The 17,790-nt window shown below is 36.3% G+C and overlaps 1 protein-coding gene across 7 annotated transcripts in view; it reads left to right on the top strand.

Moving 5' to 3' along the window:
- TM2D1 (TM2 domain containing 1) overlaps positions 1-17,790 on the top strand; it is a 150,420-nt gene that overhangs the window by 24,391 nt on the left and 108,239 nt on the right. For 6 of the 7 annotated variants that reach the window (XR_011377284.1, XM_060304943.1, XM_030870348.2 and 3 more), the window contains exon 5: positions 13,033-13,106. Coding sequence is in view for 5 of the 7 variants with exons in the window: in XM_060304943.1 (XP_060160926.1) it covers positions 13,033-13,106 (74 nt within the window). In the remaining 2 variants the exon portion in view is untranslated. Of the gene's footprint in view, positions 1-13,032; positions 13,107-13,464; positions 13,562-17,790 lie in introns of all 7 variants that reach the window. The other variant, XR_009565180.1, reaches the window with a different exon arrangement.

The raw sequence follows: 17,790 nt of genomic DNA on the forward strand, positions 1-17,790 counted from the left end.
TTATAAAGCTCTGTATAGTGACTCTGGTTCGTGAATGTTAGTTCCCTGCCAGGAGCTCCCTTTCTCCAACCACTGCTACTCCAATCTATTAATTAATTTCAGTCAAAGAGAACCTTTCAGTTTGAGGCTGAGATTCTCTAAATTTGCAAATGTAATTTTTACATTTGACTTTATTTCTTAGTGTAAAAATCTTTAAGTAACTTTATTATTACAACAACCTTTGGATGTTCATTAATTCAACAAGTTTTTTGACTGTTGGCTTAAGATACAACTTTCTCAAGATTGTTAAGTCTGTCACTTCTCATTCATCTGCTTCTGAATTTTCTTCCATTCTCTTTATTCTGCTGGGTTTATGGCTTTAAAAATCCCTTTACTATCCTTTAATGGGGTCCTGGAGTGAGAGGAGTTAAGAGGACATGTCAAATACATTATTTTTAACTGAAAGTTCTTATATCTCTTCAGGCATTCAAATATTTTTATCCCTATCTTACTGACATTTAAGCTATATAAATGTGAAGGATTTTGATGTTTTATCAATTTAATCTAATCTAATATGTAAAATTACCATGTTTGTAAACTTAAAACATTTAAATGTTTTTAATTAAGTTTTAATTTTTACTAAGAATCCAAGGTTAAAGAATTTTGGTATTCAATTAAAATGATTACTGCCATTTAAAAAAATTCTTAAATGGAGAATGCAATGTTGACTGGTATGAAAATAGTTACAGGTAGAGCCTAAAACTATTTTTCTTATAATCTTATTTAATCTTTCTTCATGGTAATGAAAAGCAGTGATAGTATATTTATAGATAACTTTTTTTTTAACATCTTTGTTGGAGTATAATTGCTTTACAGTGGTGTGTTACTTTCTGCTGTATAACAAAGTGAATCAGCTATGTGCATACGTATATCCTCATATCCCCTCCCTCTTGTGTCTCCCTTCCACCCTCCCTATCCCACCACTCTACGTGGTCACAAAGCACTAGATGATCTCCGTGTGCTATGCAGCTGCTTCCCACTAGCTATCTGTTTTACATTTGGTAGCGTATATATTGTCAGTGCTACTCTCTCACTTTGTCCCAGCTTACCCTTCCCCTTCCCTGTGTCCTCAAGTCCATTCTCTATGTCTGCATCTTTATTCTTGTCCTGAAGCTAGGTTCTTCAGAACCATTTTTTTTTTAGATTCCATATATATGTGTTAGCATACGGTATTTGTTTTTCTCTTTCTGACTTAACTCACTCTGTATGACAGACTCTAGGTCCATCCACCTCACTACAAATAACTCAATTTCTTCTCGTTTTATGCTTGAGTAATTTTCCATTGTATATATGTGCCACATCTTCTTTATCCATTCATCTGTCCATGAACACTTAGGTTGCTTCCATGTCCTGGCTATTGTAAATAGTGCTACAGTGAACATTGTGGCACATGTCTCTTTTTGAATTGTGGTTTTCTCAGGGCATCTGCCCAGTAGTGGGATTGCTGGGTCAATGGTAGTTCTATTTTTAGTTTTTTAAGGAACCTCCATACTGTTCTTCGTAGTGGCTGTATCAATTTACATTCCCACCAACAGCGCAAGAGGGTTCCTTTTTCTCCACAACCTCTCCAGCATTTATTGTTTGTAGATTTTTTGGTGATGGCCATTCTGACCAGTGTGAGGTGATACCTCACTGTAGTTTTGATTTGCATTTCTCTAATGATTAGTAATGTCGAGCATCTTTTCATGTGTTTGTTGGCAATCTGTATATCTTCTTTGGAGAAATGTCTATTTAGGTCTTCTGCCCATTTTTGGATTGGGTCATTTGGTTTTTCCATATTCAGCTGCATGAGCTGCTTATATATTTTGGAGATTAATCCTTTGTCAGTTACATTGTTTGCAAATATTTTCTCCAATTCTGAGGGTTGTCTTTTCATCTTGTTTGTGGTTTCCTTTGCTGGGCAAAAGCTTTTAAGTTTCATTAGGCCCATTTGTTTATTTTTGTTTTTATTTCCATTTCTCTAGGGTGTGGGCCAAAAAATCTTGATGTGGGCTTCCCTGGTGGCGCAGTGGTTGAGAGTCCACCTGCCGATACAGGGGACATGGGTTCGTGACATGGTCCGGGAAGATGCCGCAGAGCGGCTGGGCCCGTGAGCCATGGCTGCTGAGCCTGTGTGTCCGGAGCCTGTGCTCTGCAACGGGAGAGGCCACAATAGTGAGAGGCCCGTGTACCGCAAAAAAAAAAAAAAAAAGGTCTTGCTGTGATTTATGTCATAGAGTGTTCTTCCTATGTTTTCCTCTAAGAGTTTTATAGTGTCTGGCTTTACATTTAGGTCTTTAATCCATTTTGAGTTTATTTTTGTGTATGGTGTAAGGAAGTGTTCTAGTTTCATTCTTTTACATGTAGCTGTCCAGTTTTCCCAGTACTACTTATTGAAGGGGCTGTCTTTTCTCCATTGTATATTCTTGCCTCCTTTATCAAAGATAAGGTGACCATATGTGCATGGGATTATCTCTGGGTTTCTGTCCTATTCCATTGATTTCTATTTCTGTTTTTGTGCCAGTACCATACTGTCTTGATTACTGTAGCTTTGTAGTATAGTCTGAAGTCAGGAAGCCTGATTCCTCCAGCTCCATTTTTCTTCCTCAAGATTGCTTTGTCTATTCGGGGTCTTTTGTGTTTCCATACAAATTGTGAAATTTTTTGTTCTTGTTCTATGAAAAATGCCAGTGGTAGTTTGATGGGGAGTGCATTGAATGTGTAGACTGCTTTGAGTAGTATAGTCATTTTCACAATGTTGATTCTTCCAATCCAAGAACATGGTATATCTCTCCATCTGTTTGTATCATCTTTAATCTCTTTCATCACTGTCTTATAGTTTTCTGCATACAGGTCTTCTGTCTCCTTAGGTAGGTTTATTCCTAGGTATTTTATTCTTTTTGTTGCACAGGTAAATGGGAGTGTTTCCTTAATTTCTCTTTCAGATTTTTCATCATTAGTGTATAGGAATGCAACAGATTTCTGTGCATTAATTTTGTATCCTGCTACTTTACCAAATTCATTGATTAGCTCTAGTAGTTTTCTGGTAGCATCTTTACGATTCTCTCTATGTATAGTATCATGTCATATGCAAAGTGACAGTTTTACTTCTTTTCCGATTTGGATTCCTTTTATTTCTTTTTCTTCTCTGATTGCTGTGGCTGAGACTTCCAAAACTATGTTGAGTAATAGCGGTGAGAGTGGACAACCTTGTCTTGTTCCTGATCTTAGAGGAAATGCTTTCAGTTTTTCACCATTGAGATTGATGTTGGCTGTGGGTTTGCCATATATGGCCTTTCTTAATGTTGAGGTGGGTTCCCTTTATGCCTTCTTTCTGGAGAGTTTTTATCATAAATGAGTTTTGAATTTTGTCAAAAGCATTTTCTACATCCATTGAGATTATCATATGGTTTTTATCCTCCAATCTGTTAATATGGTTTATCACATTAATTGACTTGCGTATATTGAAGAATCCTTGCATTCCTGAGATAAACCCCACTTGATCGTGGTATAGGATCCTTTTAATGTGCTGTTGGATTCTGTTTGCTAGTATTTTGTTGAGGTTTTTTGCATCTATGTTCATCAGAGATAGTGGCCTGTAGTTTTCTTTTTTTGTGACATCTTTGTCTGGCTTTGGTATCAGGGTGATGGTGGCCTCGTAGAATGTGTTTGGGGGTGTTCCTCCCTCTGCTATATTTTGGAAGAGTTTGAGAAGGATAGGTGTTAGCGCTTCTCTAAATGTTTGATAGAATTCACCTGTGAAGCTATCGGGTCCTGGGCTTTTGTTTGTTGGAAGCTTTTTAATCACAGTTTCAATTTCAGTGCTTGTGACTGGTTTGTTTTTATTTTCTGTTTCTTCCTGGTTCAGTCTCGGAAGGTTGTGCTTTTCTAAGAATTTGTCCATTTCTTCCAGATTGTCCATTTTATCGGCATATAGTTGCTTGTAGTAATCTCTCATGGTCCTTTGTGTTTCTGCAGTGTCAGTTGTTCTCCATTTTCATTTCTACTTCCATTGATTTGTCTTCTCCCTTTTTTCTTGATGAGTTTGGCTAATGGTTTATCAATTTTGTTTATCTTCTCAAAGAGCTAGCTTTTAGTTTTATTGATCTTTGCTACTGTTTCCTTCATTTCTTTTTCATTTATTTCTGATCTGATCTTTATGATTTCTTTCCTTCTAACTTTGGGGGTTTTTTGTTCTTCTTTCTCTAATTGCTTTAGGTGTAAGGTTATGTTGTTTATTTGAGATGTTTCTTCTTTCTTGAGGTAGGATTGTATTGCTATAAACTTCCCCTTAGAACTGCTTTTGCCGCATCCCATAGGTTTTGGGTCATTGTGTTTTCACTGTCATTTGTTTCTAGGTATTTTTTTGATTTCTTCAGTGATCTCTTGGTTATTTAGTAGCATGTTGTTTAGCCTCCATTTGTTTGTATTTCTTATAGTTTTTTTCCTGTAATTGATATCTAGTCTCATAGCACTGTGGTCAGAAAAGATACTTGATACGATTTCAATTATCTTAAATTTACCGAGGCTTGATTTGTGGCCCAAGATACGGTCTATCCTGGAGAATGTTCCATGAGCACTTGAGAAGAATGTGTATTCTGTTGTTTTTGGATGGAATGTCCTATAAATATCAATTAAGTCCATCTGTTTAATGTGTCATTTAAAGCTTGTGTTTCCTTATTTATTTTCATTTTGGATGATCTGTCCTTTGGTGAAAATAGGGTGTTAAAATCCCCTACTATGATTGTTAGTGTCGATTTCCCCATTTATGGCTGTTAGCATTTGCCTTATGTATTGAGGTGCTCCTGTGTTGGGTGTGTAAATATTTACAATTGTTATATCATCTTGGATTGACCCCTTGATCATTATGTAGTGTCCTTCTTTGTCTCTTGTAATAGTCTTTATTTTGAAGTCTATTTTGTCTGATATGAGACTTGCTACTCCAGCTTTCTTTGATTTCTATTTGCATGGAATATCTTTTTCCATCCCCTCACTTTCAGTCTGTATGTGTCCCTAGGTCTGAAGTGGGTCTCTTGTAGACAGCATATATATGGGTCTTGTTTTTGTATCCCTTCAGCAAGCCTGTGTCTTTTGGTTGGAGCATTTAATCCATTCACGTTGAAGGTAATTATCGATATGTATGTTCCTATGACCATTTTCTTAATTGTTTTGGGGATTTTTGGGTAGGTCCTTTTCTTCTCTTGTGTTTCCCACTTAGAGAAGTTCCTTTAGCATTTGTTGTAGAGCTGGTTTGGTGGTGCTGAATTCTCTTAGCTTTTGCTTGTCTGTAAAGCCTTTGATTTCTGCATCGAATCTGAATGAGATCCTTGTGGGGTAGAGTACTCTTGGTTGTAGGTTCTTACCTTTCATCACTTTAAGTATATCATGCCACTCCCTTCTGGCTTGTAGAGTTTCTGCTGAGAAATCAGCTCTTAACTGTATGGGAGTTCCATTGTATGTTATTTGTCATTTTTCCCTTGCTGCTTTCAATAATTTTTCTTTGTCTTTAATTTTTGCCAATTTGATTACTATGTGTCTCGTCGTGTTTCTCCTTGGATTTATCCTGTATGGGATTCACTGCGCTTCCTGGACTTGGGTGGCTATTTCCTTTCCCATGTTAGGGAAGTTTTCGACTATAATCTCTTCAAATATTTTCTCGTACCCTTTCTTTTTCTCTTCTTCTTCTGGGACCCATATAAGTCGAATGTTGTTGCATTTAATGTTGTCCCAGAGGTCTCTGAGACTGTCCTCAATTCCTTTCATTCTTTTTTCTTTATACTGCTCCCTGGCAGTTATTTCCATTATTTTATCTCCCAGCTCACTTATCCATTCTTCTGCCTCAGTTATTCTGTTATTGATTCCTTCTAGAGCATTTTTAATTTCAGTAATTGTTTTGTTCATCATTGTTTGTTTGCTCTTTAGTTCTTCTAGATCCTTGTTAAATGTTTCTTTTATTTTCTCCATTCTGTTTCCGAGATTTTGGCCCATCTTTACTGTCATTACTCTGAATTCTTTTTCAGGTAGGTTGCGTATTTTGTCTTCATTTATTTGGTCTTGTAGGTTTTTGCCTTGCTCCTTCGTCTGTGACATATTTGTTGTCATTTCATACTTTTTTTAATGGGTTGTGCTGTATTCCTGTCTTCCTGTTTGCATGGCCTGAGACGTACAGCACTGGAGCTTGCTGACAGTTGGATAGAGCCAGGTCTTGTTGCTGAGATGAGGACCTCCGGTAGGCCTCACTCTGATTGATATTCTCTGGTGTCTGAGATTCTCTGTTATTCCAGCAATTTGGACTCGGAGCTCCCACCACAGGAGCTCAGGCCTGACCTCCAGCCTGGGAACCAAGATCCCGCAAGCTTTGTGGCATGGTTAAAAAAATAAATAAATGAAAAAGAAAGAAAAAAAGGAGCAGTATAATATCAAAGAATAAAAAACAAAATGAAATTAGAAAGATAAAATATATATTAGCAAAATAAAACTATAATTGAAACAACAAATTAAAAGCACAACAGAAAAAGAAAGAAAAAAAAGGGTGGGGTGGGGAAATAAGCCAAAAAGAGAGAACAATAACAAAGTATAAAGGATAAAATAAAATTAGAAAAATAAAAGATTTATTATGAAAAATAAAAATATAAAAGAATCAACAACAGTGAATCAACAAGGTAAAACAGACCCCAGTCCGGTCACTGGGGTTCCTCCAGTCCCCTTAGGTTTCCGTGGTCCCCCACCGGTACCTGGTAGGTGCCCTAGATGTGAGGAGGCACGAATTCCACATCCTCCTAGTACACCACCTTGACACCACCCCTTTATAGATAGCTTTTTAAAATCCTTTTCGATACCATTTATGATCACTGGAATTTTATAAGAACCAAATAAATAATGCAGATATGATGAAGCTTGCTCTTAAGTAATTTCTTTTTTCTTCTTTTTTTAACTGAAGTATAGTTGATTTACAATGTTTCAGATGTACAGCAACGTGATTCAGTCATTTATATATGTATATGTATAAATATATATGTATTTTTTTCTTTTAAAGATTCTTTTCCATTATAGGTTATTACAAGATATTGAATATAGTTCCCTATGCTATACAGTAGGTTTCTTTTTAAGTAATTTAGTGTTGAATGTGATACTTCGTTATAAATTTTACTTTAGGATTAAGTAAGGGAAATGTGTTGAGGGTGAGATTAAATTAAATTTGATAAGATCCAAACATTCCTTTAAGAAAAATTTTCTTTCTAGGTATTTCAAATTTCTTTTTAGCCCAGAACTATTACTTTATGTATAGCTTTATTTCCTTTAATTGACTTCTTATTCCAGTGCTGCTTTAGCTGGAAGCCTTTTTTCACCATGAAGCCTTATTTTTCTAATATTCCATCTTTGTGTTTTTAACCATGTTAACATCTGTGATTTTTTTTTTTTTTTTTTTTTTTTGCGGTACGTGGGCCTCTCACTGTTGTGGCCTCTCCCGTTGCGGAGCACAGGCTCCGGACGCGCAGGCTCAGCAGCCATGGCTCATGGGCCTAGCCACTCCGCAGCATGTGGGATCTTCCCGGACCGGGGCAAGAACCCGTGTCCCCTGCATCGGCAGGCAGACTCTCAACCACTGCGCCACCAGGGAAGCCCTGTGATTTTTTTAATATGCAGTAACTGGTATATTATGTTTTGTCCATTGTAGCATTAAAAGATTATGGATTCTCAAAGATAATAGCTCTTTTGGAGCAGTTAATGGGGGAGAGATACTCTTTTCATAGTGGTATTACTTTTAAGTGTAAATGTTTTCTTATTACGAGAATAACAAAATGTTGCATGTTTTTAAGCCCCAAACATATAAGTCTTTGGTTATATTATTATTGTTTTCTTTTTGAGTTTGGAGTTACTAGTTTGCACTGGCGTATTATATCCACAGATTGTAGGACAAATAAAGGTAAAGGGATTTGTAGGTTAAACTCTTCTAAGATTTGAAAGCTCTCCTTTATAGTTATAGATACAAAAAGAATAGTGATAACTAATTACCAAATCGTTATAGAATGCTTGGGATTTGGCAAACAGCAACTTCAGTATGAAATAATCATCTGCATTCTCTAACATAGTTATACAGAAACAAAAGTATTTGCAAGATTCAACCTGCAATAAAACAAAAAATACCAAAATTTTTTAGAATACCAAAAATGAATCTCTGTTCTTTTTATTTTATACCCAAATAAATTCTTTTATTGAATTTGTGTACTGTTTTTTTTTCTTTTTATTTTTTTCGGTACGCGGGCCTCTCACTGTTGTGGCCTCTCCCGTTGCGGAGCACAGGCTCCGGACGTGCAGGCTCAGCGGCCATGGCTCATGGGCCCAGCCGCTCCGCGGCACGTGGGATCTTCCTGGACCGGGGCACGAACCCGTGTCCCCTGCATCAGCAGGCGGACTCTCAACCGCTGCGCCACCAGGGAAGCCCTGAATTTGTGTACTTTTAAATGTAAAGTTTAAGTTACTGAAGTATAAATAAAGTACACTAAAAACATGAGGTTTATTAATGTCATCTGGCAGCAGAATCTTTTTGGAAAAATTTATCTACAATAGTAATGGTTCAAGATAAAAATGGATCCTTCTTGATTGGAAACATTGTTAATTGGAATTTGAAAACAATCTCTAAAATCTAAATATAATATTTCTTTCCACAATAAGATAAGTAAATAGGGTCTGTACAAAGAGCCCTAACAAATTTTTACTTGGACAAAAAAGTCAGTCTACTTTTGGTAGTTCACTAATACCTCCCCATCTTTTAAAAACTGGTATTGGTGCTCAAAATAATGAAATCTGTAAGAGTAACGGTTTGCATTGTTTTTTGCCGAAAGCTTGGCCTCTGTGCACTGGTGCCAAATTGAGTCTCGGCGACAGAGTTTTGGGTGAAGTAGAAAAGAATAGCTTTATTGCTTTGCCAGCCAAAGGGGGACACAGTGGGCTCCTGCAGTGGAAAACTATGTGTCCCAACCCAGGAGGATTTGATGAGGTGTTTTATAGCAATAGTTCGAGGGTGGGGTTGCTGACAAGATTAGGGTGTGTACAGGGCCTGCACTTCTCTAATCTGGTCTCAGATAATCTTGATGAGCTTCTCTGGTTCCTGGCCTCAGGTAGTTTCTTGGCTGCTCCTCCCTTGATTAGCAGCTGTTTGAGTCTGCCCTTTGGAACTCAGAGAAGGTCATGGAGACTGGATCCTCTTTCCTACAAACAAGAAAACGGGGGACAGAAAGACTTCTGTGCCCAGGGGCCCCACAGGGTTCTGATCGTTTTCAGTTTTAATAAATGCTGTTTAGAATGTATGCTACTTTGTGTTTTTCAAGTTGCTCAGTGTTTGTTTACAAATAAGATAATTTACTATTGATATATTTTATTCCTTCAGTAGCCATATTGACTAGGCACAGAAATGACACAGCCCTGACTTCAAGTTGCTTGTGGAAGGAAGGATATAGGGGAAGTCAGACAAATAAATATATAATAAATCATACCATGGGATATGTGCTCTGCTGAAAGTTAAGGGCAGGGTGCTAGGGAGCATCTAGGGATGGCATTAAATTCATCCTGGGAGCATTAGAGAAAACTTTCCAGAAGTTTTAAGAAAGACTATTAAAAGTTAGCTAGGGGGCTTCCCTGGTGGCGCAGTGGTTGAGAGTCCGCCTGCCGATGCGGGGGACACGGGTTCGTGTCCTGGTCCGGGAAGATCCCACATGCCGCGGAGCGGCTGGGCCCGTGAGCCATGGCCACTGAGCCTGTGCGTCTGGAGTCTGTGCTCCGCAACGGGAGAGGCTGCAGCAGTGAGAGGCCCAAAAAGAGTTAGCTAGATGATTGGGAATAGTGGGGGGCAGCAGAGGAGGCAAGGCAGAAGACAGCATAGCACATATAAATGCAGGTATGAGAGCACAGCCCATTGGAAGAGAACTTCGGGTAGTTTGACTGTAACACAGACAGAAGGAATTTGCAAGAGGAGGCTAGGTTAGATGATGCTACTGTAAATGATGTGGGTTTATGCTGTATAAATTTCTCAATTGTAATAATAATTGTAATATAGTAGAAATAGTGGTAGCACAAGTAGCAGCTGGGCTAACATTTATCATATGTTTGCCATGTACCATGTACTATTCTAAGATTTTACTTCGACTCATTATCCCTTAAAGTGCACATATTTAAAATGTACAGTTTTATAAGTTAGACATGTATACACCTGTGAAACAACCACCATGATCAAGATAATGACCATATCTGTCACTCCCCAAAGTGTCCTCATGCCTATTTGTAATCCCTGCCTCTTGGCCCTCCTTGTCCTGCTTTTTCCCAAGCAAGCACTCACCTGCTTTCCATCATTGATTAGTTTGCAGATTCCTTAAATGCTTAAATATCATCTTGGATCTGTTCTATAGTTTCTGAAAAGTGTTACTCCAGGAGTAGGTAAAACTTACCAAAGTTCCAAATACATGTATCTAACATTTTATCTAATATTTATCTAATTTATCTAATATTTTATCTGAACAGGAACCTGTCGTGTTCAATCTTCTGAAACATCCTTACAGAAGGGGTTTAGCAACTGAATATCTAGACTTTAATTGACTCACATCTTTCTCTGTTTTGTGTGTTATCGTTACTTTGCCAGTAAATATACTTCTATATCATTGTTTTAAAATGACTTCATAGTATTTTCTCCTATTGTTAGGTCTATCTTAATTTCTTGAGACAATTTCTCCCTGTTAGATACTTAGATTGTTTCTAATTTTTTGGTAGTCTTACAGCAGATATTTATTAAACTCTTACTTTCTGTCACGTACTGTTCCAGGAATTGACTTGAATAAGACAGATAAGAACCCTGCCTTTAAGAGTTTACATGGCATAGGAAGAAAGAGAATGAATGAAGAAACCAATGAATGATTTCTGATCAGCACCATGACGGAAATAAATAGGGGAGATGTGATAACAGTGCTGGGGCTGCTACGGGGAGCAGCATGCTAGGTTACAAAGACTTCTCTGAAGAAGTAGCCTGAGATGAGAAGAGCTACAGGAAAAACATCACTGGAAGATGGGATGACAAGGGCAAAGGCTCTGACATGGTTACATTTTTTTCATAGAGTAGCAGTTCATTAAAGATAAACTTTTTTTGACCATTCTTAATATTCTTTTTGTAAACAAGTTGAAGGAAGGGAAACTCTGTGGTATTTCCAAAATGCTCTGTGAAGAGGGATACATTTCAGAAATAAAATAAGTGAGTGAATGGATATAGTACATATACTGAGTGAGTGGATAAAGTTCCTTGGGCAACTATAGTAAAATGCAATGAATGAAAAAAATAATTAAAGGAGTTGTTATGTAAGATAGTGGATAAAAAGTTAGGGGTCTTTAGGAGACAGAAAAGCTGAGAAAATTTATCTATTCAACAAATATTGAGCATCTACCATGTGCCAGGCAATGTTGTAGGTGATAAGGACACAGAATTGAACAAGACATATAAAAGACCCTCCCCTAACAGGGCTTCCATGAGACAGATAGTAAACAATATAAAATATTAGGTAGGTAATAAGTATTTTGAAGAAAACTAAGTGCATAATTTTATATAGTATCTATATTTTAAGTTTTAATATCATTTCCAACATGTGTTATCGCAGTACTTAAAACATTGTTCTACTGTATATCTAATACTAATAAGGGGTGGTGGGGTGGGTGGAAATCATCTAATTTACCTACATATTTCAGTCTTTTTTATGTATTTCCAAATGTGTGCAAGAGGTGATCTCATCCAGTCTTACAATTTTAGCTGATATATATTTGTAGTTGATGCTTAGAACTACCCTTTCACGAACAGTCTTGCTTCATACCATTTTTATATCTCAAATGGGATATCTGGAAAGCAGCTCAAGTTTAAATATAGAAGAGAGATTACTCATCCCACCCCCACCCCCAATCTGCCTCTTCTAATTTCATCATTATATTTTTGTGTTATATCATTGTATATGTCCTAGATTCTATGCTCTATTATCATCTATTTTAGTACCTTAACTTTATGGTTGGAACCAAGGACAGGTGTATATAGCTCACAGAATTGTTGATTTTGACTATTGGGCTAATAAAAAACATAAGATGCTTAGGGAAAAAGTACAGTATAGGATAACTTCAAGATAATTGGGTTACTGATAGAATTTTGCTGTTTAACTACAAGATCAGTGTTTTTTTCTGATTATTTTTTCTGTGTCTTGACAGTCTGTCTATTTGAACTTCCTACTGTAAATGCATATTAAAATTTGGATCCATAATGTATTAAGTCTAAATAAATAAATAAGGATTTTAAGACTAAAAGATGTGCTGTAACTCTGGTGTAATGAGATTTAAAGGTTTATTTTCTTAGAAGTTTTGTAAGATTACAAAACTTTTCTCTTAAGTTTTGTAAGATTACATTGAGTTTTTATTTCAGTTCTTATTATTTATTTAAGTGAATTAATTTTTTTTGGCTTTTCTATGTAGAGGGCCCTTTAAACTTTTCTCATATTTTTAGGTGAAGATTTGATTTTTTTTAATAGTGTTTATTTATTTTTACTTGTTGACAGTTTGCTTTATTTATTTATTTATTTATTTATTTATGGCTGTGTTGGGTCTTCGTCTCTGTGTGAGGGCTTTCTCTAGTTGTGGCAAGCGGGAGCTGCTCTTCATCACGGTGCGCGGGCTTCTCACTATCGCGGCCTCTCCTGTTGCAGAGCACGGGCTCCAGACACGCAGGCTCAGTAGTTGTGGCTCATGGGCCTAGTGCCCTGCGGCATGTGGGATCTTCCCAGACCAGGGCTCGAACCCGCATCCCCTGCATTGGCAGGCAGATTCTCAACCACTGCGCCACCAGGGAAGCCCAAGATTTGATTTTTTTTAAGTGTTATTTTTATATTGTCGATATAAAGCATTTGTGTTATATGTAATGGTTTATTGGGAAATGGAAAAGTTTATTAATATTTATAAGACTTTCCAGGTTGTAAATGACTTTACCTTCTTTTCTAGGTTTGTTAAAGTTTTGCACTGTAGGATTTTGTGGAATTGGGAGCCTAATTGATTTCATTCTTATTTCAATGCAGGTAAGTTAGTTTCAATCTAGAAGATGAACTACTTTTACATTCAAATTTGTGTTCTGTGATATGTATGTTAGAAAGCAGTTAGGAATGCTTTTTCAATGTTTCTTCAGATGCTAGATCTAAAGGATCACGGCCATGTTTTCAAGTTGCATTTCCCAACCTGTGCCAATTAGCAGTTCTAAAAGACATAAGAGCTTCATTAACAAGGATTCTGTGCTCTAATATGATTTGTAAATGTGAGTTCAGCTGAGTTATAGAGATTTCTTTACTGGAGAACTCAGAATCTTTATAGTTTGTATTATGAATCTCTAAGTGGGATTGAGGTTATATTTCAGGCTTATTGTTTCTTTTCCTGTTACAGCCACATTGTCAATTACTATAATAGGATACTGATGGGAATCTGATATTTACATATGAATATGTGGAGGCAGAAACAAGATTTTTTTTGCACTGGAAAGGTACTCTATACTAGCGTTCTCTTGGTTGCAAATTGTAGAAACTGAAATGCAGCTAGCTTAAGCCAAAAAGAGAAAAGGAATTTCTGGGCACTCTGTGGAAAATCTAGGAGAGGGGCTGGTCTCAGGCAAGACCCAATTCATATAATCAAATGATGTGTTCAGGACTCTCCTGCTCTTCATCTCTGCTTCTCTGTGTTAGCCTCGTTTTCTCCTGCTGCAGTGGTTTGTGAAATGCTCTTCTTACGCGTTTAAAAGTGCCACCAGATGTTTTCTATTGAATTATACTGAACTGGTTGTGGTTAATTCATGAGGATTCTTAAAGAGATGAATTTATCACAACAAATGTCACAAAACAGCATTTCAGTAAGCATTTATGGAGCACCTAATGTCTTCAGTAAATGTGTCAGTATGTATTTAGATTATCATCAGTTTTGCTCTTCTTTCTCAGACAGTATTTCCACTCCTCAATTCTGTCTGCTTGATGTTATCCTTATGCTTTAAAAGAAAGTCAAAATCTAGATTTTTGGTAACATACTGTGAGGAGGGGACCATACTGTGAGGAGGAGGCAACATATGGACCAATAAGATATCAGAATTAAACAAGGAAAATATTTGGTTTTAAAGTTGGAATTTTCCTGTCTTTATTCATAAACATATGCCTAACCAAATATCCTGCCTTCTCTGACTGTGGTACAGGCAAGCAGGCATGAAGAGGCTAAGGTACTTGTGCACATATGCTTGGAAATGGGTTTCTCTGAGGATCCAAGGAATTTAATGTATTATTGGGATTCTTTGAGATATACAGAATTCCACATCTTTAAAACCCAACCATTTAGTTAATATTTCACACTACGTTCTTTCTTTGATGATGTCAGTGCTTTGTAGCTTTATTTATGTCAAATTACAGAGCTTATTTGATTCAGCCACTATTTTCTAGTACATGTATACCTAAACTTTTCAGAACTAATAGTTCTTAAAGATCTAGAATTGAGACTATTATATCAACAAATTATTGAGGTAGAATTAGAATGTTTGAATTTCTACAGTATATTTCCCTAAATAAGACATTTTAATAGGGATGGCTACCTTAGACTGCTTTCAGATTAGGGGAACAATAAATCATTTTTCAAAAGTAGCCAAATAAGACATGTATCCTTATTCTACATGTTGTTTAATATACTTAACATGTGATGTTGACTACATTAATTTTAGAGAATTTTTTTCAGACAAATAAGTTTTTACTATAAATATCATAAACTATGTTAATATTTTTGTCCTAAATATATTTTTCAATTTCTCATAAACCTTTTATCATCTTTTTGTTTATTCTTCTTTCCTTACTCATTCTCTCCATCCCCAGTTTTTTTTCTTTTTGCCATTAAATATTATTCCCCAGTGAGTTGCAATGTTTTTCTTTTGGGCTGTGATCCCAGAAACATATTGTGCATGAACTCAAGACCTATAAAAACATACTTTGCTTCACAGTGTTTATAACAAAAATCCAGGAAAATCCTCTTTTAAAAAATAGGCCTAGTTATTTTATATATATATATATATATATATATATATATATTATTTTTTTTTTTTTAACGGTACACGGGCCTCTCACTGTTGTGGCCTCTCCTGTTGCGGAGCACAGGCTCCGGATGCGCAGGCCCAGCGGCCATGGCTCCCGGGACCAGCCGCTCCGCGGCATGTGGGATCTTCCCGGACCGGGGCACGAACCCATGTTCCCTGCATCGGCAGGCGGACTCTCAACCACTGTGCCACCAGGAAAGCCCCTATAATTTTTTTCTAAATTTATTTATTTGTTCTTTTTGTTTTGTTTTGTTTTGGCTGCATTGGGTCTTTGTTGCTTCGCCGAGCTTTCTCTAGTTGTGGTGAGCAGGGACTGCTCTTCATTGCGGTGCGTGGCTTCTCATCGCCTTGGCTTCTCTTATTGCGGAGCACGGGCTCTAGAGCACAGGCTCAGTAGTTGTGGCGCATGGGCTTAGTTGCTCCACGGCATGTGGGATCTTCCTGGACTAGGGCTCGAATCCATGTCCCCTGCATTGACAGGCGGATTTTTAACCACTGCTCCACCAGGGAAGCTGTAGTTATTTCATCTTTGAACTGAAACAATATAAAGTGTAACACATATACTACTAAAGTAAGTAAGCTTTAAATGTAGCTATATTTACTAAAAACACTTTCATGAATTTATCTGTTAGTAAACTTTTGAAGTTTCTTCTGTTTGTTTTTTGTTCTTAAAAAATATGCGGATGGCACTATGTGAATGAATGGTATAAAACAATACATAGAATTAATTCTTTTGTGTATTCAACAAAATCTAAATCAGTGATGCATGGATAGCATACAGTTTTTCAATCATAGGCAACCATTGTATATAACTATATATAGTTGCTGTATATATAGTTATTCATAAGGCAGGTCTGAAGATTTTAAAATACTCATTGTTTTGTGCTTATATTTATATATATCATGAAGGATAGATTAGATAATTTGGTCTTTTATCAGGAAAAATATGAGAATATTTGATTTCATTTAAATCTCTTTTCTCACTCACACAATGAATAGTTTTAATTATACCAAAACAATTGATGTGTATTCCACCAACAAAAAGGAAAGAAAATTGATTGTGTTCAGTGGAGACAAGACAGCCACAAATCAGAAACATGAAGATGGGTATGGGGAAAATGGAAATATGCATTGGAATGTAGAAAGTTTTTGAAGGAAGTATGTCAGGGTTCTTCGTGACAATTTTTAAAAATTCTATGCATTGTGGAAGAAATTACTTTTATTTTCATTCCTATTAACATTGCAGACACAACATTGTAAAACAACTATACCCCAATTTAAAAAAAAAAAATTGCAGAGTAGATTCCTTAAAGAACTAATAACTATCTAAGCAGCAAAATACACAAAGCAATGTAATCTCCAAGACATTTTTTAAATTTTATAAATAAATTTATTAAATATCTCATTAGTTTGGCATTTAATATATGTAACTCATTTTAGCCCTGGGTTATATACTGCTTTTGTATTTTTTTTTAACTTTTACACACCAGGTTTGATTTTTCACAAATAAATTTCTTGAGAAAAAAAGATTTTTATTAATCTCCTATAGCACTAATAGTATGCTCAACATAGAGTATGCTCTCAAAATTTTGCTGATTTAAGCTGAATGCAGTATACCTTGTGAAAAGTGTGGCTTTGTGCCAATTACAGGGAAGATGAGAGGCTGAAAATCATAGTTTAAAAAAAATGATTGCTCTTCTTTAGGGCTTTAAAGTTCTAAATTTCGTGGGTCACTTGAGAGGTAATGAACAAAAATAAAAGTTGGTATGATAAAGTAGAAATAGGTATAAGCTGGGGTCCTTGCCCTGAAGGAACTTAGAATCTTACCCTCCCCAAAGTGGTGTGAGAATAACATCCCACTTATAATCAGAAATATGTCCTTTGGAACTGCAAGCTGAAAATAAAAAGTTATCTTGATTTTATCTTGTTTAAATTCTTGAATTTTACTAAAAATTTTAAAAGCCTAGGCTTTTCAGTTTAGAGCATAAATAAGGCTCAGGTTAATAGGTTCACTTCTGTGTAAGCCAGTTTGTTTTGTCAAAGGCATATCCTATGCCCTTGCTCCGTGAAATACATGCCATTGATCAAAAGTACGAAACATGTAATCACCCTAAATCTATTTCCATTACTGCAGAAGTTGGTCAAAGTCCTTGATAGTTCACTAGGTGTAGGACAGCAATATATAAAAACTAGATATCAAGTCTTTCAAATAGTTCTCTGTATTATTTATTTAACCCTGGTGTGATTTACTGGGGAAATGAACTGGAAAACGGAGGGGAATATAATTTGGGTAGTCTCTGCTTTGTCACATCATCTCAATTAAGTATCAGTAGATTTCACTTAGTTCACTTACCTGTGGGCAGATTTTTATTTAGTGAATTAAAGGAATGTTCAAAAAACAAAGTAGTCCTGAAACTGAGCCCAGCGCTGTGTTTCCCTGAGGAGATATGATGCTGAATCCTATTCATTTCTTGAGGAATGATGTTTATATCGGTCATTAAGGATTAATACTAACCAGTCTTTAAATCAAATGAAGTCAGGGGATCTGAATGTGTAACTTCTGGCATTGTGTGGGAATTTTGGTGCTTAATTAAAATGTGACAAATTAGATGTTTTTAATGGTTTTATGTTAAAATTAACGACATACAGAA

Source organism: Globicephala melas, chromosome 1 (genome assembly GCF_963455315.2).
Source record: "Globicephala melas chromosome 1, mGloMel1.2, whole genome shotgun sequence".
In the NCBI taxonomy this organism is placed as follows: Eukaryota; Metazoa; Chordata; class Mammalia; order Artiodactyla; family Delphinidae; genus Globicephala; species Globicephala melas.